Source organism: Balaenoptera acutorostrata, chromosome 8, assembly GCF_949987535.1.
Source record: "Balaenoptera acutorostrata chromosome 8, mBalAcu1.1, whole genome shotgun sequence".
Lineage (NCBI taxonomy): Eukaryota > Metazoa > Chordata > Mammalia > Artiodactyla > Balaenopteridae > Balaenoptera > Balaenoptera acutorostrata.
Genome location: NC_080071.1, coordinates 91,768,664 through 91,791,488, shown reverse-complemented (window position 1 = coordinate 91,791,488; position 22,825 = coordinate 91,768,664). Strand labels below are relative to the sequence as shown.

The 22,825-nt window shown below is 53.3% G+C and overlaps 1 protein-coding gene across 3 annotated transcripts; it reads left to right on the top strand.

Annotated features, from left to right (window-relative positions):
• Positions 1–505: 505 nt before the first annotated feature.
• RAB17 (RAB17, member RAS oncogene family) lies at positions 506–22,645 on the top strand. Of its 3 annotated transcripts, none has more exons than XM_007184778.3 (6): positions 506–712; positions 6,735–6,894; positions 16,105–16,256; positions 17,505–17,618; positions 20,235–20,328; positions 20,596–22,645. In XM_007184778.3, the coding sequence occupies exons 2-6, from the start codon at positions 6,738–6,740 to the stop codon at positions 20,706–20,708; spliced, it is 630 nt and encodes a 209-aa protein (XP_007184840.1). In that variant the 5' UTR covers positions 506–712; positions 6,735–6,737; the 3' UTR covers positions 20,709–22,645. The 3 variants fall into 3 exon arrangements, with proteins under 3 accessions (XP_007184840.1, XP_007184838.1, XP_007184839.1); XM_007184776.3 differs by having other exon boundaries at positions 510–712; positions 17,505–17,630; XM_007184777.3 differs by lacking the exon at positions 506–712 and adding an exon at positions 5,170–5,288 and having other exon boundaries at positions 17,505–17,630.
• The last annotated feature ends 180 nt before the right edge of the window (positions 22,646–22,825 follow it).

The following is a 22,825-nucleotide window of genomic DNA, read 5'->3' as shown; positions in this document are numbered from 1 at the left end:
AAAGTCCCCTGCCCAGACCCTCCCACCTCCTGGGGCATGCAGTCAGGTTGCTGGGAGAAGGCATCAGGGAAATATAGCCCTCCAGAGGCACCCAGGCAGGATGGGGTCGTCTGACCCCGGGACCAGCACACCCTGCCTTGCCCCTGGTTCCAGGCTCAGGGCCCCCCCAGAGCTGGCGCCCAGCTGTTTGTGGCAGGAATGAATTCATTTGACCCAAATACTTCCTTCTCTTCTGGGCTACTAGTTTCAAGCCCAACAAAGAGCCCCACAGCTCGAGGGAGGAGCAGAGGGAAATAAATCAGCATTGAAATGCAACTGGTAACAAAACTGAGAAACTCAGGCGGAGCTGGGTGAGCGGATGGGAGCGTGACTTCCGGCACGTGCCCAGGTGCACCCGCAGCAGCGCCTGCATTGATGTCCAGCCTCCCGCCGCCCCAGGTGACCACCTGACCAGGGCGGACCTTGCCCTGAGAGCCTCTCCGAAGGGGAGGGGGCTGGGCATCGCCTTGGCCCGAGGCTGCTGCCTCTCACCTGTTTTCTGTGAGCCTCTGCCTGGCCCCGGGGCCACGGCCACGCCCCGGCCCGCCTGTTGAGGGAACAAAACCTTCCCCTGGCCAGAAGTGGGGAGAAAGGGGACACACGTAGGGGCCCTGTGGGACCCGGTGATGACAGGGTGTCAGGCTCACGGGAAGTGACCAGGCCTGGGGAAGAGGTGAGTCGTTGTTTAAACTTCTGCGTGCTTTGTCGAGTGTGTGTGTGTGTGTGTGTGTGTGTGTGTGCGAATATCGATGTGTGTCTGTTTGTATCTGTGTGTCTGTGTGTATTTGTGTCTGTGTGCCTGTATGTGGGTGGGAGTGTATCCGTGGGTGTCATGCGTGCATGCACCTTTGTGTCTGATGTGTGTCTGTGCACGAGCCCCCGTGCACAGAAGGGCGAAGTGAGCCAGGCGTGAGCTCTCCTGAGCGCCAGCGGTGTCCCTGCTCGTCCCCGAGGGCTTGCTAGGTCAGGGTCCTGGAAGGAGATTCCTATTTCAAGGGTGGCTTCTGGGAAAATCCAGTTAAAGGCTTGAAAGTAATGAATAGGAGCCCTTACAGGAATCCATTTCAAACGGATCACTATGCCCAAGTGCTACCGGCTGACCTCAGAGTAAACAACTGCTCCGTAATCCCTGCGTTCCTTACACGCCTGGGCGGGGAGAGCTGGAGGAGGACGTGCTCGCTGGCGACAGACTCTCGGCAGATCAGACGCATCCCTGGAGCGACCCTCCCCCAGGAAGGCTGGTTTGGACTTGCAGTCTCTCCTTTTTCCCTTGGTGCAAGGAGATGAGCTTGTCAGAAATGAAAAGCCCGAAACCGAAACGCTCCGGAGGGCGTCCCTGTTGGCCCCGATCACGAGTGTGGCATTCTTGAGAACGTCTCTGCGTTTAGAGACACTTCAGTATCCCTATCTTCCTGAAGTTCCACGGGCAGAGTCAGGAGTCACATTTTTCAATTGGAGCCCTCTCTGAACAGAGGGCTTCAACCTCTAATCAATGTGTAATCACACGAAAACTCATACGTGAAAATGCTTACTGCAGTCTTATTTATTACAGAGAAAAAACAATTAAAGCCAAGTAAAAATTCAGTAACAGAGAAATAGTTCAGGAAATTGGAATCATTGTAGGGGTATTATGTGGTCATTAAACACACATAGGTCGAATGCATCTACAACATACACAGTAATGTGGAAAACCGCCCTTGATATGTCTTACTTTTTTTTTTTTAATGTAGGATGCATAATTTTATGTTAAAATGATGGTTTGTTTGTTTTTAAGATTCTTATTAAAAAAACTAGAAGAAAGTAGGCAAAATACCATCCCTCGTTGTATTAAGGGTGTGGGATTACGGGTAATTTCATTTTTTTTCATATTGACAATTATGTGTTTATATTTATTGAAAAGTAATGTTTTTAGATAAAGAGATGTGTCACCTGCATGTGGTATCATAGTAATGGCATGTTTACTCATACTCCACCGATTTTGGTTAATTCAGACATGTTTGGGGCTAAAGATTTTCTTGACTTAAGGAGAGTTTTATTAATTAGTGCACATAAATAGCAAGGAAAACTTGAAGGGGTATCTTTAAATACTTGAGAATTGCTGTTAGGTGTGTTAGAACTTTCTCTTTATGTAAAATTACAGCACAAATCAGTGGAATATCTGCTTCTAAGCAGGTACTTTAAGTACTTTAGCAAGAAACAAGGTATTAGCCTGGGGTGGCACAGAAACCTGGTGAATTCCATTCTTAAAAGCGTTCCTTTTTTCCAGCTTTATTGAGACAATTGACATATATATAACATTGGATAAATTTAAGGTATGTTACGTGTTGACTGGGTACATTTACATATTGCAAAAACACCTCCACCCCATCACATAATTACCATTTCTTTTTGTGGTGAGAACACTTAAGGTCTACTCTCTTAACACTTTTCGAGTGTATAATACCGCATTAGCTCTAATCATCACGCTGTACATGCGATCCCAGAACTTGTGAGTCTTACAACTGAAGTTTGCACCCTTTTACCAATATCACCCCATTTCCCACACACACCCCAGCCTCTGGTCACCACCACTCTACTCTCTGTTTCTCTACATTAGGCCAAAAAAAAGAAAAGAAAAGTGGTTTATAAGTGAGGGCTTGCTACTGAGCTGACCGTCTTTTGGACAATGAGGTCAGGCCAGCGGCTCCCCGGCAGACTCATTGCACCAGCGGTTCTTGATGTGGGTGGAGCGCAGGTCCTGCTGCCTCTGTAAGTGACTGAAATGATGCTCGTGCCTGGTGAATCCAGTGTGGACGTGAAGGCAGCCTGTTCTGGCTTTTAAAAAAAAATTTTTTTTTAAATTTGTTTTATTGAAGTATAGTTGATTTACAATGTTGTGTGAATTTCTGCTGCACAGCAAAGTGATCCAATTATACATATATATACATTCTTTTTCATACTCTTTTCCATGATCGTTTATCCCGGGATAGTGAATTTAATTCCCTGTGCTATACAGTAGGACCCTGTTGTTTATCCATCCGATATATAATAGTTTGCATCTGCTAATCCCAAACTCCCAATCCATCTCTCCCCCGCCCCCCTTCCTCCTCCTTGAGACTGCTCTGGCTTGGACTCCTGCATCTTTCTCTTAGAAAAGCTGCTGGGCCTCTCTGTAAGGTGGGGGTAACGCCAGGACCCCCGGAGGCTTCTTGCTCAGCTTCAGGAGAAACCCGTGTGCAGCCGAGCCGGGCAGGGGCCCTGAGCACGGTCGCCCTGCGCCTCAGTGGAGATGGTGGGTCCATTAGCCTTGGTTCCCTCCTCCCCTGCAGCGTTGTAGGGCAAGGGCTCCCTGCCCAATAAGCACAGAAGCCAACACTATGGCACTGGCTTTTGAGAAAAGACAGAGCTTTAATTCGAGGTCGACCGGCAAGGCTCTCAAACGTGTCTCTGCAATCCAGGTTTGGGGCAAAATTTAAGGGCTTCGGGGAATTTTAAACTTGGAAGCCAACTGGCTAGTCTTGAATCAGTCTCTATAAGCTACGCGCGCTCCTGGAAGCCAGATTTTCCTTATTAAAGGACCTGTCCTTCGTAAAGGGCTCTGGTGGCAACATTTCTATTCTCTGAGTTCCCCAGTCTGGAGCTTCTTGGTTTGGGGGTCATCCTGGAGATGCGGGTGCCCGCCTTGCGCATGCGCAGTGCTGTCTCTTTACAGTAACTCCAGCTTTGATTAGTCAACCCACCTCTTTAAGGAGGCAAAACCACTTTAAGTTGGTCAAGGTTTTACGTGCTGTTACAGCAGCCTCATCTGAATACCTTGCCTGAATCTGAATGCGGGGTTGCCTTTAAACCTGTAACTTTCTGCTTTTCTTGGTCACTCGGGCTGAGCTGCCTGGAGGAAGCTGGTCTCAGCACCTGCTAGATGCCCCTCCTCTGGTCTCTCTTTCTGCAGAGATCCCAGCCCACTTTTTGACAAGCTCCCTGGGGTTGGACTGGCCGTGCAAACTATGCGGTGGAAACAGCATGTCTGTCTAATTATGACTTGCTAAGCCATCCCCACGGATATGCACAAGACATTTATTGAGCACCTACTGTAATCTCAGTGAATACTATCTTTGCTTTCGTGAGCAGTTATGGCCCGGGGAGAGAGAGAACCAAGAAAGAAATAATTCTATGAATTAAGGTAGAGTTGGAAACAGATCATTTCCATCAAGGAGAGGAACAGGGAGCTGTAGGCCCCACGATGGCAGACTTTTCCCTCTTTTATGAACTGTTATTTATGGGGACTGGACACATGATTGGGGATGAGGGGGTGGGGTAAGGGTGGCAGCTGTGAGACCAGACAGGAGGCTGTGGCGGGAGAGGGATTTGCATCAAGGTGAACAGAGAGAAGAGAGCAGATGTAGCAGCTTCACCGTAAGGCAAATTCCCCAGATGATTAGGCAGTGGGGTTGACAGATAAGCAGCTCTAGCAACCTCTGAACTTTGAGCCAACATCTTTCTGTTATCTTTCCTGGGGCTTCAATCCTCATTCCGGACTCTGATTTGCCCTTTGGCCTGTAGAGCTGAATCATAGGCTGTCATTTTATCCCTGGAGGGCCAGCCACTTTGGGGGGTGCCCCCAGTTGTTCCTGGTGTTTATTTTATTTTGCCTTTGAGTTTAATTTCTACCAGTGGATCAGAAATCTGTAGAAGGACTGCTTTGAATTCCTGCATGGGTGGTGGGTTCAGGAGAGAGGACTGGCCCCTGCAGAATGCCATTCCCCAACCCCCGGGGCAGCTGTGGGTCTGCGGGATGCAGAGGAAGTTGCAGGGTGCCCTGGCGAGATGTCATCCGTTGACACAATTCAGCACCATCCCCGCTGGTGAAACTTGAGAGCATCCCATTGAAGATGGGGTTTCAGACATGCTTTCCAATAACCATTCAGCTCTGCTGTGTCCCTTTCCCCAACGAGTGGATGGGCCTGTGAACCCTTCTCTGCCAGACCCTGTAACTCCAGTCACTTTCTGTTTAGAAAGTCTTGTTGGTATTTAGGACTCAGTCCTGTTTGTTTTGAAACTTTGATCCCAAACTCGATTCTTCTCCTTTTGTCCCCACAGGGCAGACCAGACCAGTCTGTGGCTGCGGCTGCCTGTTGGGGACAGCGAGGGAACAGGGTCTGCTCCCTACTGCTCTCTCTGTCCTCCCTCTTCAAAGCTCCTTCCCTTCCTCCATTCCCACCCACTGCAATGAGGTGGGAGAGGCTCTGCTCACTGGACGGGCTGGCTCTGAGGTGGGTTTGGGTATTTTTCAGGGGAAGCTTTTCTCCAGATGCAATCCAGATACTAGACGAAGACGAAATGATAACAGTAGAATGCCACCAGTTTGCAGCCCCCTAATGAAACAGTGGGCATAGGGACAGTTTTCAATGGCTGCTAGCACCACAAAGAGACCACCGGACATTATTTGCGTCCTGAGGAAATGCACACCACGCTCACGACAGTATTCGTGCCGAAAGATAGCCTATATCCAATCAGGTTTCTGCTCTGAGCCACCAAGCTATAAAAAATCAGGGTTCAAGGGAACACATTCAGTGACAACAAAGGGATGCAAGCAGCAAAATCCAGACTGGAAACTAGAGGGCAATCTGATTTCTTCAACAAATAAATCACAGAGAAACAGCGGATGCACGTACCTATCCTGAGATCTGCAGGAGAATTAATAGGATGTCTAGGAATTCCCTCAAACTAATCTTCGGAGGGAGGGGGGTTTGGGGATGTGGGTGAAACAAGATTGGCTACAGCTGATTCTTGTGGAGGTGGATGATGGAGGCCTGAGGTCCACCAGAACGACCTCCATCCTCTCTGTTCTGGTACATGCCTGAAATTTTCTACAATGAAAACATAGGCAGGGTTTGCCCAAATTAATTCTGATCACAGAGTCGTTTTTCTCCAGGGCGTATCACTGTGGGTTCTGAGGTTTCAGTACAGTGGGAAGGACTACAATGTTTTGACATCCTTGAAACACCAAGCGTTTCTGTAAATAGATTTTCTTGAAACACCAATTTTAATCCATGAACCACAACTGAGAGAGTGTTGTACCTTTTAGGTATTTCAGAACCTTTTTTGAATAGTCATAGGTTTTCAAAAGTGAGAGGTGATGGAAGGAGGACGATGAGCCAGTATGATGACTAGCACACAATTACTACTTCGCAGGGTGCGAAGCCATTCATATGCATTGGTCCCTGCCGGGCACCGCGGACACGCTTTCCGAGCACCTCACAACACTTTCACCCTGTCTGGGGGTGAAAACCCCTACTTCCCACCTAAAATAGGGAAACCCAGTGTGTGCTTTGTGCCAATCCTCTCGGGAGGCAGCCGTCATGGTGGAAGAGACACCTCACTGGGAACGAAAACTTCGGTATGAAATTTGGACTCCGCTATGGATAAGCCTTCCGTTTCTCTGTGTCCACTCATTCATTCATTCAGTCACTCATCCATTCATTCGCTCACTCCTCCATTCACTCCCTCACAGCAGGCGTATATTATAGCTATTGTTCACCCCACTTTCCAGAAGGGGAGATGGGGTGCAGAGTGGCAAGCCAGGTGCCTCTGACTCGGCGCTCCGTTCCATTCGAGGCTGTCTGTATTCAGCCAGGGCAGCAGCGTCCAGGGGGTGCACTTGATGAGATTATTTGGCATCAGACATTCAGCCTCCTCCCATCATTGTCTCTCCGCAGGGCATGGCGCAGGTGGATGGGGCCCCCCGGCCCGGGGCTGCCCTGGGCCAGCCCTGCATCTTCAAGCTGGTTCTCCTGGGCAGTGGTTCTGTGGGCAAGTCCAGCTTGGCTCTCCAGTATGTGAAGAATGACTTCAAGAGCATCCTGCCGACCGTGGGATGTAAGTGACGGGACAGGGCACCCTTCCTTCGTCTCCTGGTGGGGAAGCCAGGGCTGCTGACCCTCATGTGGGGCACCTGGGGACGAGGCCGCCTGGGAATTTCCCAGGCTCTCCTGGAGCCTCAGGCAGTGCCTGGCACGTGCAGGGAGGGCATGAGGTCCACCCCAGGCAGGCATGCACACGGAATCCAGAACTCAGACAGGTTTCAGCTCAGCTGGAGTCTGCGGGGGCTGGGGAGGGGGCGGGTAGTGTATCAGGGACAGAGTTTCTGGCCCCAAAGGGTTGGGTGTGTGAGGGCTTCTGCTGGTGGAGGGCGGAGCCCAGAAGAAGAACCTGCCCCCAGGCTCTGCCACTCAGTCCCCTAGAGAAGCCGGCCTCTCACCCTGGCTGGTTGCCCTCCTGCTAACGCAGCTCCCTTTCTGCCTGGACTCGGCTTACCCACCTGGCCTGGGCTGGCGGATGGGGTGGGTGCTGTGGGAAGGGGCGGCAGGGAGGGAGGCCCCTCTCACGGCACTGCTTAAAGAGGATAGCAAGTCATGGCTTTCAGAGGGGAGGGACTTTGACGCATCTGTGGACAACTGGTCTCCTTCACATCCTGTCTGGGGGTGAAAAGCCTCACTTCCCACCTAAAATAGGGAAACCCAGTGTGTGCTTTGTGCCAGTCCTCTTGGGAGGCAGGCATTCATTCATTCATTCACTCATCCATTCATTCACTTATCCATTCATTCACTCACTCAGCAAGTATCTGTTGGGTGTGGCCTCTGTCCCAGGCCCACATTAGGTGTGGAGGATTCTCTAAGATGCCAAGCAGACACACCAACATAGAAACAGAGCACAAAATTCAGCAAATGGTATTAACTACTTGGGGGCCCTCAATCTTCTCAGGAGGGTGGTTCCTGAGTCCCTGAAGAATATGGGGCCCGAAGGGATCTGCCAGGGCCAGGCCCCCAGAAATAGTGGTGAGAAGGGCAGAAGCAGAGTGAAGGGCTGGCCCCAGGACGGGAACACGGGGAGAGCTGGTAAGGACCGTGGATTCAGGCCAGCTGAGGGGCACGCAGGGCCATCTCTTCTCCATCAGCAGGAAAGTTGACACCGCTCACCCGTGATATCAGACTGGGCTTTAAAAAAATATAACAAAGTGCCAAGTCTGGCTTCAAGGTCGGTTTCGTTGAGAGCAGAGACCACAGAAGGGGGCCAGGCCGAGCTGGGATATCGAGGGCTGTGTGCCTGGGTGTGAACCTGGATTCCAATTCGGGGGAGGGAGACAGCAGGAACCAGACCGGGCGGCTTGTCGGGTTGGATCTCACTCTGAGACCGAGGTCTGAGGCCACGGCTCACAGGGCACTGCTTGATTTTGCAAATAAGGTTCTGTGGGGACACAGCCCCGCTCACGCCCGCGTATCCTCTGTGGCTTCTTTCCCTCTGGAAGGGCGGCTTTGAGTTGATTGCTGGCAATGGTGACAGCACATCCCTCGAAGCCTAAAATGTTTATTACAGGGAACTTGCCCGCAAAAGTTTAGGACCCCTGCTCGAGAGCCAGTATCCCGAGAGGCAGTGGGCGGCCAGGGGGTGGGCTCCAGCGGGCATGGATTGGCCCTGGGGGCTCACTGTGAGCTGAGAACTTAGCTCAGTGGGCCCAGGGAGGCCTGCAACTCTGACCTACCTTGCGGGGCAGAAGAGGCCCCATAAACACAGAGCCAGGCCGAGCCTGCGGGCGGTGCTGGCGTTCTGTATTTCCAGGGAGGAAAAGGGGAGCGCAGACAAGTTCGCTAACTCTCCCAAGTGAGAAACCCATAGATCCAGCGCACTGCAGCTCGTGGATGGTGGGTGGCGTGCCCTGTCTCCCCGATTCCAGCCACCTCCACCGCTTCCTTTAGTTCCAGCAAGTTGGGGACCAAGCTGTCACGCTCCCCAGGCTGTCCAAGTCACCCCGCTCTCTTCAGGGGTCCTACGAGGGTCAGGAGGGTGCACAGAGCCTGGGCTCGGGTCAGGGTGGGGGCCTTTGCTTGGGTGACAGGCCGGGGTGCGCCCTCTCCACTCCTGGTCCTCTGCCTGGCCCCGGCCGTCCTCCTCCTGCCCGTGCCCCTCCCCCAGGCCCAGGCTCATCTCCCCAGGACCCCGCCTCATCCCCCCAGGACCCCGCCTCTGCCCTGGGGCTGGTGCCCTGAGCCTTGGCTTCCACTCCAGCTTCCTGGGCTGCGGGCGGGAGGGTGTGGCTCAGTGTTGTGGCCCGCAGCCCTCTAGGTGAGTTTAGCGGTCCTTTATTCAATCAGCCACCAGCCTATTTATTGAGCACCTACTAGGTGCCAGCCACTGAGCTGGGTGTAAGGGACGTAGAAATGAGTACGCCCTCCTTTGCTTTGAGGAGCTAAATCCCCTGTGGGAATGATGGTCTCTGCCACGTACATCTCTGGGCCTACTTCACATGCCTTGTACACCTTGTGACGTTCTTACGAACTTTGCAGGTGGATATTATAAGGATTATTACGTTATTATAGAAATAAATAAATAATATTATTTATTATAATATGATATTTAGTCACGTACTATATTCTATGTGATTTTATTAATTATTATGCTATGATAATTATTATATTATTATAAAAGCAGACATCCCCCCTTTTTTTGTTTTTTTTTGTTTTGGCCACGCCGCGCAGCATGTGGGTTCTTAGTTCCCTGACCAGGGATCGAACCTGCGCCCCCTGCTTTGGAAGTGCAGAGTCTTAACCACTGGACTGCCAGGGAAGTTCCCTCAATTTTCAGAGGAGGCAATGGACCACGAATATCCCTTTAATCTAAGGGAGACAGTCTGTGTCGTACAGAAACCCTTTGAAGGCAGACACGCCCATTGCTTTCTTGCTACGGCTTGGCTTTATGGGGGATAAGAAGAGGAGCAGAGCCATAGGGAGAGGATGTGGGCCCTCACCTCCTCCCCGGGGGCAGCTGGGGGAGCAAGGTGCTGGTGCCTTGCCCAGGGCTTGGCCTGCAGGAAGCCTTTGGTAAATATGAGCTGAACTTACAAACGAGGGGACAGGGGACGGCCGAGGGCAAGGACTTAGGCTCTCAGAGCCATGCTTTCATCTGTAAAATGGGATGTACAGTCCTCTCTATGGGGGGGAGGGCTTCGTGAAAGGTCGACCAAGGATGTCAAGTCACGGATCACCACGTTATGACTTAGGGTTGGGATGCTGAAAACTCGGCCTCTGTGCACCGGTGCTGAATTGTATCTCAGAGACAGGGTTTTGGGTGAAGCAGAAAAGAATAGCTTTATTGCTTTGCCAGGCAGAGGGCGAGACAGCAGGCTCCTGCCCTCGAAAACTGTGGGTCCCAACCCGGGAGGATTTAGTGAGGAGTTTTATAGCTATGGTTCAAGGCCAGGGTTGCTGGTAAGGATCAGGGTGTGTGCAGGGCCTGCACTCCTTTCATCTGGCCTCAGGTGGTCTCCTGATGAGGTTATCAAACCGTGATCTTCTCTGGAATGAAGTATGCCGACATCTATTTGTTGGGGGTTTTAGTTCTGTAGGGAGCTCAAAGATATTGTTATGTGTATCCCTTTTTAAAATAAAATTAATTAATTTATTTTATTTTATTTATTTTTGGCTGCATTGGACCTTCGTTGCCACACACGGGCTTTCTCTAGTTGCGGTGAGCGGGGCCTACTCTTCGTTGTGGTGTGTGTGCTTCTCATTGAGGTGGCTTCTCTTGTTCTCTTGTTGCGGAGCACGGGCTCTAGGCCCACGGGCTCAGTAGTTGTGGCTCGCGGGCTCTAGAGCACAGGCTCAGTAGCTGTGGCGCACGGGCTTAGTTGCTCCGCGACATGTGGGATCTTCCCGGACCAGGGCTCGAACCCGTGTCCCCTGCATTGGCAGGTGGAGTCTTAACCACTGTGCCACCAGGGAAATCCCTATGTGTATCCCTTGAGGCGGAACCAGGACCCTGCCCCAAGGCTACACTATTGTTTCTTGGCTGCTCCTGCCTTGTCTCTGCATGCCCTCCCTTCCTTGATTAGCAACGGTTCCAATCTGCCCTCTGGAACTCAGGGAAGGTCATGGAGGCTGGAGTCTTGTCCCTACAAACAAGAAGCGGGGGGCATGGAGAGGCGTCCGTGCCCAGGAGCCCCACAGGGTCCTGCTCGGTTTCAGTTGTCACCCTTTCCTGCTGCCCCCTTTCCTCAGACGCCCACCCTCATGCTCCCGAGGGCAGGGGTGGGACCAGGGCCCGGCATGTCTTTGGTGGTGCTGCCTTCAGGGCAGGCCAGCTGCAAGATACTCCAGCGCTGGGGAAGAGCGGGGGGTCCCTGGGCCCCTCCAGAGGGTCTGGATCTGTCGGGGTGAGTGTGGGGGGTGGCCCCGCAGTGGAGGGTTACACAAGCACGGGACACAGCTCTGCAGAACAGCGCCTGGGCCGAGACAGGGTTCCAGCCGCCCTGCGGCTAGACCTGTCCATCCAGAGGAAGCCGGAGCCGTAACTGTGACAGGCGGTGGCAGACTCTTGTACCCAAAGCAGAGCCAGAGTAGAATTGAGCATAGCCTCCCGAGGGCGTGGCCTGCTGGGAGGAGACCAGAACCCCCTGAACTGCTGGCCGCCCCAGCACCACAAAGCCCCCCAGGCCCACCTGAGAGAGGGGCTGGCAGGGGAGGTGGGCAGCTCCCAAAAGCGTTTATGGTGGCTGGGGGCTTGGAGCACCAAGAGGTTCCGAAGATCCCACTGAGCTCCCGCAGACCCCTCATCCTTGAATCCTGAAGGGCAGCAGCAGGGGAAATTCTGCCCCATTTCCCGGCACTGCACGTTTTAGTGACATCTTTGGAGGGGTGGTGACATCTAGTGCTTGTGTTCGGATTTGCTGGCAGAAGCCAGTTTGGACCAGCTGGGCCTTGCCTGGGGCAGGGAAGGTGCAAAAGGTACTGGATTTCGCCCCACCTCCCTTCCCTGCAGAATGAAACATTGCTGGAGCCCAGGTGACCCTGAGAAGTCACCCATGTCGTGTTCCCTTCTACCAGGAAGCAGCTCGTGACTTTTACAGAAAAGAGAACACTGCAGAGAGGCCTTCAGTGAGCAGGGTCGGCTGTTTATTTAAACTAAAAGGTCAAAAAGCAAAACCTTTCCTTGTGTTAACATTTAGTTGAGACACCTTTTAATTGGGGGCAACAAAATGCAAGTTGAAGAGCAACCCCCAGTGAATTCTCTTGTCATTCGTTGCCCACTGGGGGTCCACTCAGCTCAGCAAGTGGAAGGCATGCCCGCTTCCAGAGGCTGGGGAGGGGGCCGGAAGCATCCCCAAGTGTCCCCACCGCTGGGGCTCCTGTGTTGAGGTCTGTGCTGGGGCCAGAGGAGGCTGGAGCCCTGCTTTGTGTCACCATATAAAGCAGTGCCAGGTGGCCCTGGTTCAGAGTAACGTCTGGTAAAAATGTGTTGGTGTGTCATCCCCACCAGCGTATTCTAGAAACGTGGACAATTCCGGGTCTGGGCCTGATCCTGCCCCCCATGCCCCAGCTTGTTGCCAACATCATTTCAGGAAAATCTCCCAGTCTGTTTGAATATCTCAGAAGTTAATTTTTTAATCACTTTTTGGATTTAGCTGTGAACAGGTAGAAAATACGGTCAGTGGGTTTCTGAACAAGGAAGGTAATACATGTGGGCTCTTTTGTGGGTTGGAGCCAGGAGTTCATGGAGCAGGGGTTGGAAGTTTGCTTCGGCTACCAGCCCAGGGGCCCACCTGGAGGGTCTGTGTCTCTCTCCAGGGGAGACGAGGTGCTGCGGTCTGTGAATATCCAACAGCCACTCATGCCACGTCATTGCTCAGTGTGAAAACCCTGCGCTCCTTGGAAATCGGTTGGGATTTTACATTGATTTAAACTCAACCACCAGCCATCGTTTTCAGAGTAGAAAAGGAAAATATCAGAAGCTAAGATTGTTAAGCAAAGGAGGCAAACCTGAATTTTATGCCCACCTGTGACCTGGCAGCGATGACTTTTAGGATGAAACCAAAATCGCCCGCAGAAGAGTGATTTGACCTGATAGCAAACAGACCAAGGGTGTGGATAAAAGGCTGCTGTTCCCAGACAATGAGCCGGGAGAGCGGAGAGGGAGGGGAGGAAGGGGCGTCAGGTGCCACACCCTGCACCTCCTCTCTTTTCTCCTGGGTTTGACAACCGCCCTGGGAAGAGGGCACTGTTGACTCTTGGTAAAGGAGGAAGCTGGGATCTCTAAGGTTGAAGCAAGTCGACAGAGTTTGTTGCAGCTGATAGACATCCCTCCAAGGCCCAGGTGTGGCCCTCACCCTCATGACCCCATCGGTCTTAATGGAGCTTCTGTCCTGCTCAGTCCTGACAGTAGCCCTGTATGAGCTGGGAGCTGTCAGTCCTACTGTTGAGCTTTGTTTGACCTGGTGTCGTGTTCTGCTGGGCTGTCATAACAAACACCACAGACTGGGTGCCTTAAATAACAGAGGTTCATTCTCACAGTTCTGGGGGCTGGAAGTCCAGAAGCGAGGTGTTAGCAAAGTAGGTTTCATCCTGAGCCCTCTTTTCTTGGCTTAAGGGTAGCTGCCATCTAGGTAACTGGCTGTGTGCTTACATGGCCTCTTCTTTGTGTTTGCATGGAAGGGAGGGGAGAGAGAGAGAGAGCAGACAGATGACAGAGACAGAGAGACAGAGAGAGGAGACAGAGGGAAGAAGACAGAGGGAGAGACAGCCAGAGAGAGGGAGTGCATTCTTACAGAGGCACTAATCCCATCCTGAGGGCCCCACCCTCACGACCTCATGTAACCCTAATCGCCTCCCAAAGGCTCCATCTCCAAATACTATTGTGCTGAGGGTTAGGGCTTCTATATGTGAATTTTGGGAGGATACAGTCATTCAGTCCATAACATCTAGGAAGTGTATCTGACTTCAAGTTTGCGGACAAGCAGAAAAATGCAGGATGTGCAGGCAGAGGGTTGATTGGAGGTTTCCATTTAGGAGTTGCCCCAAACTAGATTCTCATGAGAGAGAATCATGATCTTACCCTTTCTATGCTAAATGTCTCAGCCCAGACTTGTCTCTTATTCTCTGTCTGTAGCAGATTGAATTGTGTCCCCCAAAAGATTCGTCCTCCTCCTAATCCCCAGTGCCTGTGAATGTGGCTTTATTTGGAAAAAGGGTGTTGGCAGATGTAACTAGTTAAGGATATTCCTGGATTTCAGGTGAGCCCTGAATCCCATGACCAGTGTCTCTGTAACAGGAGAACACAAAGATGCAGAGGGGGTGGCCATGTGAAGACAGAGGCAGAGATGGGAGAGATGCATCTACAAGCCAGGGACCGCCGATGGTTGCTGGTCCCCACCAGGAGCCGGGAGGGGGCGTGAAACAGATTCCCTCCCAGAACTTCTGGAAGGAACCAACACTGGAGACACCTTGATTTTGGACCTCTGGCCCCCAGAACTGAAAGAATAAATGTCTGCTATTTTTAGCCACCCATTTTGTGGTTATTTGTTATGACAACCCCAGGACACTAACACACTGGCCTTGGAGTGAAAAATTTAACTTCAAGCACGCGGCTACATTTACCAGAATCTCCCAACAAGCTTCCAACCCAGCCCGGGTCTGGGCAGGGCAGAAGCTTTGCCTGGAGTCCCACCCCTGGCCCCTCCCAGTCCCTGGTCTAGTTCTGTATATGACATACCCCATACGTTATGGGGGCAGAACATCTTTTTTTAAAAAAATTTATTTTATTGAAGTATAGTTGATTTCTGCTGTACAGCAAATGACTCAGGTATACATATGTATATTCTTTTTCATTCTTTTCCATTATGGTTCATCACAGGATATTGACTATAGTTCCCTGTGCTATACAGTAGGACCTTGTCGTTTATCCATCCTATATATACTAGTTTGCATCCATCCCTCCCTCACCTCCTCTCCCCCTTGGCAACCACAAGTCTGTTCTCTATGTCTGTGAGTCTGTTTCTGTTTTGTAAATAGTTCATTTGTGTCATGTTTTAGATTCCACATATAAGTGATATCATATGGTATTTGTCTTTCTCTTTCTGGCCTACTTCATTTAGTATGATAATCTCTAGGTCAATCCATGTGGCTGCAAATGACATTATTTCATTCTTTTTATGACTGAGTAATATTCCATTGTATATATGTACCACATCTTTATCCATTCATCTGTCGATGAACATTAGGTTGTTCCCATGTCTTGGCTATTGTGAATAGTGCTGCTGTGAACATTGGGGTGCATGTATCTTTTTGAATTATAGTTTTGTTCGGATATATGCCTAGGAGTGGGATTGCTGGATCTTATGGCAACTCTTATTAGTTCTTTGAGGAACCTTCATACTGTTTTCCATAGTGGCTGCACCAATTTACATTCTGGGGACAGAACATCCTGGTGTTAGTAAACAACTATCTTAAAGTCTCAACACTTTGGAAAGCTATGCTAAGGGGAAAACAGTCTTCAGATGAAAGGTGGATTGCCCAATATGTCGAGTGAACGGTTTGGGGATAGATCTTTCGCTGTGTGTACTTATCAAGCAGGGATAAGAAGGCATGAAAGTCCTTGCCCTCCAGGGGCTCACTGTCCTCAGGGGTGACAGGTGAGAACACAGAAGTCTACCTGTGCAGTGGGTGAGTGATGAGCACCGGGGGCTGCTATAGACCACTCCCGGGGAAGGGGGCCCCAGCACTGCCCCAAGCGCTCCCACTCAAAGACCCGCTGGACATGTAGGGAGGTGGGGAAGAGGAAGGATTCCAAGCAGAGAGGTCCGTGGAGAAGGGAGGTCAGCAGGGAGAGGTGTGCATCAGGCTGGGAGGTTAGCAGGAGGCCAGGAAGGATACGGGGGAGGAGCTGGTGTGACGTCAGCATGCCAGCTGCCTCGCTGGACACCCTCGGGGCCATATCGGGCCCCTGGTGGTCAGAGACCCTTCCATGCCGCACATAGCCCAGAGGATTTGAATAGGACCCTGAGAGTCCATCTTCCCACCCAAAGCCGCTGTGGAATCTGCAAAGGTCTGCAGCAAATTCCTTGCAACTCTTTGCTTTCTCTGGAAACTGCCATCTTCTAGAAGAGGTGTTTGCTGAGCCTTCCCCACTGAGGGTGACAGGAAGCACAGGGCTGGCTGTCTCTGGCTGGTTTGCTGAGCCCAGGGCTCACGCTGGTCCAGGCTGAGCCGTGGATAAAGACCTCGTCCTCCATGTAAAGCTCCTTCTGGGCTTCTGTTTCAGGTGCGTTCTTCACAAAGGTGGTGGATTTGGGGGCTGCGTCTCTGAAGTTTGAGATCTGGGACACGGCTGGCCAGGAGAAGTACCACAGCGTCTGCCACCTCTACTTCAGGGGTGCCAACGCTGCGCTTTTGGTGTATGACGTCACCAGGAAGGTGAGGCTCCCCTGGGTGTGTCCCCGCCTTCCCAGGCACATGGACGCAACCTTCTGGAGGCATTATGTGACTGACCTGTGCTGGTGCTTTATGTTAAAATCGTGAGCACCAGTGGAGAATCCTTCAGTGAAAGTCAGTCACCTCCTCCAGGAAGCCCTCCCTGACAACCCTTCTTTCTGCTGCACAGTTAGGTTTGCGCCCCTCCGTGGTCCTCTTGGAGTACCTAGAATAGAGCACCCCCATCCATCACTCACGATTCCTTGGGTGTCCACTGAGCTGGTGAGGGGGGTGTTATGAAAACAAGATACAGCCCCTGGATGCATATCCACTCTACAGAATATCATCGGGCCAAACAGAAGTGAGCAGATGCTTAGTGCACCAGCAGGGAAGGGTGGGGTTCTGTGGGAGTTGGCAGGAGGGGCACCATACTTCCTGCAGGAAGGCTCTAGCTGAGACGTTGGGAGAAGCAGGATTAGCCCTGTTGGGCAGGGCCGGGCAGGGAGGTGGCGGTGGGCGTGTGAGCGGCGGGGGGGAAGGGAGTTCTGGTCAGAGGGCAGCGCTGGTGGAATTAAGGAGGTTGAGTGCCGTGCCTGGAGCCCCGGCAGTGCTGAGAGCAGGCCTACTGGGTCAGCGTGGCTGCTGGGGAGAGGGGCTGCGTGCGACCCAGGGCAGAGGCCCCGTTCCCGGGTCTGTGGGGCGCTGCAGTTAGGAGCAGGGTTTGGGGTGACAGCCACTTCCCCACAAAGTGGTCCTTGAGGGCATCCTGGAGCGGAGGCCTCTAGAGCTCCAGGTCTGACTTGGAACCTCCTGCAGCCCCCAGCCTCCTGCTGGCCGGGTGGGGACAGAGCTGCCTTCGGCCCAGACCACCCGAGGCGAGAGAAAGACCAGCCACCCCTGCTCAAGGGGCACAACAGCCCTTGGGGCCCGACATAAGGCCAGTTGGATCATGTGCCATTTTATGTTAAAATCGTGACAACCAGTAGATTCCTTCAGTGAAAGTTGGTCACCTCCTCCAGGAAGCCCTCCCTGACAGCCCCTCTTCCTGCTGCACCGTTGGGTTTGTGCCCCTCCGTGGTCCTCCCTGAGTACCCAGAACAGAGCACCCCCATCCATCACTCACGATTCCTTGGGTGGGTCACTTGGATCCTGTGTTTTACGCAGGGTAGCCAACGGCACTTGCTTTGTCTTTCCTGGGACAGCTGAGGAAGACCACCGGGTTTGCCTGACAGTCCTGTTTTCCTTTCTCAGGATTCCTTCTGCAAGGCGCAGCAGTGGCTGAAGGACCTGGAGGAGGAGTTCCACCCGGGAGAAGTCGTGGTGGTGCTGGTCGGCAACAAGACAGACCTCCACCAGGAGCGGCAGGTGACCTTTGAGGTGGGCCTGGAGACTGTCTTTATGTCCCTGGTGGGGGAGTGGGGAGGGACCCCAAACACACACGCCCACCTACCCACACACTCATACACACACACACCCCACACGCGCACACACACACATACCACTTTAGTTTCCCTCCTGGGCAAAGGTTTCTGGTCTCTCCTGGGAAGGTCAGACCCAGAGACGGTTTCTCCTGGCAGCGGGGAGAGCTGTCAGCACCACCGCAGCCTCCCGAGGGCTGGCAGGGGCGGGCGCAGTGCAGGGAACGGTTTCCGTGAGGAAACCACGACCCTTCCCACCCTCTCTCCTTCTGTGAGTGATGCGGGTTTCAGATCTTTCTCTTTGTGTTCAATAAACTGTTCAAGAAGGGGCAAATCCAAATGTTTTGCTAGGAAATGAGCAAGGGACAGAGAACCCGAAAGCTGCAGTTCTTCTGTAAAATGACCAACAGCAGAATAAATGCTCTAGGCAGATGCTTGTAAAGTGATGAGAGCCTGGAGCAAGGGGTTCGTGTGTGTGTGTGCGCGTGTGTGTGTGTGTACAGGACATGTGTGTACAGTGGTGTCTGTGTGTGTGTATGTGGGGGTGGGTTTTAGGAGAGGCTCTGGGAGGAGGGGCAGGTGAGGGGAGAGCAGGAGGGGAGGGCGCTGGGCTACAGCACAGGGGAGGAAGGGGAGGGAGTCTGGGGGCAGGGGGCGGCCAGAGGAAGCTGTGCAGAGCAGGCGCTGGGGCTCAGAGGCAGAGACCCCAGCGCTGGTGTTGGGACTGGGGGCTTTATTCCGGGGCAGCCTTGAGTCCCTGGGGTGGGGACCCGATGGGTGATTTAGGAAAAGCGTGTGGAGCCCAAGTCAGGCCGAGTTGGGAGACGGGGCCTGGGTGGGGAGACCCATTGGAGGCCGGGGGCCCCGCTCAGGGGCGGGAGGGGCCTCCTCTCCGCTCTCCCAGGACCCCTGCCTGCGGGAGGGGGACCCCGTGGCTTAGACTGCACAGAAGCGGCCACCCTGGGGCCTGGGCTGTAGACCCTGGGCCCCCAGACCCCGCCCTGGCTTCTTGCTCCCTCTGAGATCCCACTGAGCTGGGCCTTGGGGGCGGGTGGGGGGGCAGGGGGCAGACCCCGGAGCCGCCGGTGCCTCGGCTGGGGCAGAGGCCAAGCTGACCTGTGGCCAGTGCAGCTTTTACACTGATTTTGGGGCTTTTCATCTTAAAATAATTTCAGAATTACAAACATTGTTGCAAAAATAGTACAAAAAGTTCTTGTCTGCCCTTCTCCCAGCTTTCGCGAATGTTAACATCTTACATAAGCACAGAAAAAGGAGCAGATCAGGAAACAAACGTTCAAACTACTTTACAGATTTTGTTCCGATTTTATCATTTTTCCCTCTAATGCCCTTCTCTTGGTGCGGGGAAATCTGCTCCTAGATTTGGCCGTCGAGATCCCTCCCCTCCACTGGCCCTGTCACCCCACCCTGTTATTCTCTGAGCTCTTCCTTCCTTTCTGGCTCACCAAGTTGTTCCAGGTTCATCTTGTCCTTTCTCGGCCCCAGCCCTGGAACCAATCATTTCCCCAAACAGCCCTGGTTCCTAGTGTCGGGGAATGAATTTAGGAGTCAAGATCTGTGCACTGGATGTGCTCATTCCACAGGGGGTGAGGTAACCATGGCTCCCATCCTGGGGGAACTCCAGGACAAACTGGCAGATGGAGGGCTGGGGACCTGCAATTTAGGGGCCAGAGGCTCACTGGACCCGAGGACAAACCCCTAAAATGACCCCATCTGGAACCCCCAAGCTAGTGGGGCAAAGGGGGATATTTGAGTTTCATTCATGTGACCCAGATATGAGCTACTTGAAGTCACCGAGTCTTCAGCTGTACCAGGTCACCTTGTCCTTTAAAGTACAAGTAATAATGTCCCCATCTCTCTGCGTCTGGGGAAGGGCTGAGAAGCTCGTTGGGGGTGGGGGGAGTAGACACCGCTGGGTACCATGCTGTGGGCACGGCCGGCCCAGCCCCCAGGGGCCGGCTCAGCGTCAGGCACTGAGCACTGCACCTCCTGGGAGGGTCCGGAGGCGAGGGGCCTGCACGGGGAGGCCCCCACGTCCTCCTTCACCACGGCCTTCCCATGAACGCTCCTCCGCTTCTCGGCCACACGAGCAGCCCTGGTGTTTCCCAGACACCCTTGCTCTGTACACCCTTCACTCCACGTAGGCCGGACCCCTGTGGGACGGTGGTGGGGGACCCAGAGAAGGGCCGGGCTCCCACCAGGCTGTCCCCAGTCCCCTTCCACGTTTCCTCTGTTCTCACTTGGTTTCAGAGCCCACCGGTGCCAGAGAGTCGTGGTAGGGGTGGGAACCTCGCCAAGGAAAGCATCCTTGGACCCCGCTGGGGGTGCTGGGCTTCCCTGCCAGCTGTCACCCTCCCTCCCCTGCCCTGCTCCCTGGCCTGGGCCCCCTTCTCTAGGAGCCCCAGAAACAGAACTTGAGGAATGACGTTCTCTGCTGGTGCAACTGTTTCTCGGTGTTTCTTGGGTCTTCCTGTTAGAGGGCATCTAAGTGTTCTCAGGAAACTTCTGATGATTAATGTGGGCTTTCCGTGGCCATTTCCGTCAGGAAGGGAGGGAGTTTGCAGAGAGCAAGGGGTTGCTGTTCATGGAAACCTCGGCCAAACTGAACCACCAGGTGACCGAAGTCTTCAGTGCTGTCGGTGAGTGACCAGCCTCCGACCCCAGAGCAGGGGGTGGGGGGACCATCACTGAGTCTTCAACAGGTCTTCTTCTCTGGCATCCTGGGGCCCAGCAGAACGTCCCCAGGGCCTGGAAAGCGGACAGGAGTCAAGGGCCCGTGTTTCCTGGTTCCTGGAAAACATCAGGGAGGGTGGGACCCTGGGGGATGCCACGTGTGCAAGGCGAGTGCCGGGCTGCGGGACTTTCCTCCCAACCAGGCCACGTCCTTCTCCTTCTGTCCTCCACAGCCCGAGAGCTTTTGCAGAGAGAAGAGAAGGAGGAGGGCCAGAGGCAGCAGGGAGATGCACGGCTGGCTCTGAATGAGACGCCCCCGGGGCGGGGCAGATGCTGCGCCCGCTAGAAGGGGCCACTCCAGGAAAGGCCGTGGGGAGGATGCCCCCAGCCCACAACCCACTGGTCCCCAGGGTGAGCCGCCGCCAGCTCCATGTCGATTGTGGCACTTATCCTGATTCACTGTCGATGCTGGCTCGCTCCTGGGTCCTAGAGGCTCTGGAAGAGGGCATCCCTTAGAATAACCACCTCCCAAGCTGGTGTGAGTCATTCAGGGGAGGGTCCCGTGTCCAAGGCTCCCAGAGGGCGTCAGCTCCACCTCCCAGACACCAGATACCGACTGAATCCCAGATGTCCTGCGGGTGGGCGCGCGTGACCCTGCCCTTAGCTGCCTGGCCACCAGACACTGGAGAATGAAATGGTCAGAGGGGAAATAAAGATCGGAAAATCACCCAGCACGCACTTTGTGTTGGGCAGGGGGCTGCCCGGGGGCTTGGGGCCACCCTGCTCCTGGGAGGTGGGAGAAGAGACAGCAGGCCCAGCTGGAGGGGGCAGTGCCAGGGAGAGATGGCGTGACCATCATGGGGCTGGGTCCATCGTCACTGGATCTCTGTGAGGTTCCCCTGAAGGACTGTGCCTGACAGAGGGCAGCTGGGGATGGGGGTGGGGGAGTCAGACCCCCTACTCTCTGCTCCTCGCTGTGACTACGAAGTGGTGCTTGTACAATGCGTGCGAGGACTCAGACTTCGAGCCCAGGTGCAACTTGTACCGCGTATGAGTTTTTCTCCGAAAAGTAAACCGATTTCTATCATGTGGTCTTTTTTATTTTTCCAACTGTTTTTTAATTGTGGTAAAAGTCGCATGATATAAAACATACTATTTTAACCACACTTAGCTGTACAGTTCGGTGGCACTAAGTACGTTCACATTGTTGTGCAGTTCTCACCAACATCCATCTCCTCAAGTTTTCACTTTCTTAAACGGAAACTCTGTCCCCATTAAACCCTGACTCCCCATTCCCCCTCCCCACCTCCCCACCCCTGACCCTGGAATCTATCAATGTACTTTCTGACTCTATGAATTTGGCTATTCTAGGTACCTCGTGTAAGTGGAATCAAACAGTATTTGTCTGCACCTACTGTATACTGGAATGCATTTTTAGGGTTAACTTTATATCACGTGGTCCTCGGTGAGTTTGTAAGCTGGGGGTCTGTTCCTGCACATCCCCCAGGAGGGCTCACGGTGAGTAAATACTGAGGGGTCCCAGGCGGCGGGCTGTGGCTGAGGCGGGCCCAGGACATCTTTCTGGTGCTGACACATCATGAGCTCACCTCGCTCCTGCCTTTAGAGAGGCCCGATGGCCCTTCTGTATGAAATTTTAAATAAGACGACATTGTCATCCCCCTGAGAAAGGTGGCTTCACTATATCAGCTGTAAGTATCAACAGAAGGACGAATGTGAAGCATCCTTCCCTGTTGATGCTGAGCTCCTGGACGTCCCAAAAGCACTCACACGGTTTCTTTCCTAGACAATCTCCAGGTGAAACCTGACAACTTGGTGCTGCGTGCCCTGCAGTTTCTGACTGCAGTGAAGTTTTGTATGCGACTCTTCCCTCGTAGGTGACGTACGTGAGGTGTGAGCCCCTCTGTGTAAGGCTGTGTCCCCGTGCTCTCTGTTCCCCCACTCTGGGGTAGCAGGGCTGGGATCCCTTCTGCAAAGGGCGGGACCCACTTTGGAGGTGGCGGGAGGCTGAGGTGGCCCTTGGCCACTAGATGGCGCGCCAGCATCGCTGAAGGCAAACCCCACCGCCCCTGGTCGTCGCGTCCTGAGGGCTGCTTTGCTGACAGTAGGGCTTTCAGAGGAGTATCTCACCCATCCACGATGAAATAGGAAGTGGGGAAGTAATGATATTTGTAGGATGCCCACATTTCTGATTGTTTTTCTCCCGTCTTGCCAGGCTAGTGACACTGTGCTAGAATTTATTATTAAAGGATATTCTTTGACTCATTGCCACCTGGCATCCTTTCACGCTTCCCCCCCTTCCCCCAAGATGGGATGGGGTGCGTTGCGATCCTGGAGCTGGGTTCCCCATTGCCGGATGTGATAGCCCCTTTTCCTCCCCTTCTCCCCCACGGGGCAGGTGGGGCTCAGCCCTGCGAGGGAATCACCTGGGAGCCTCTGCAGGCA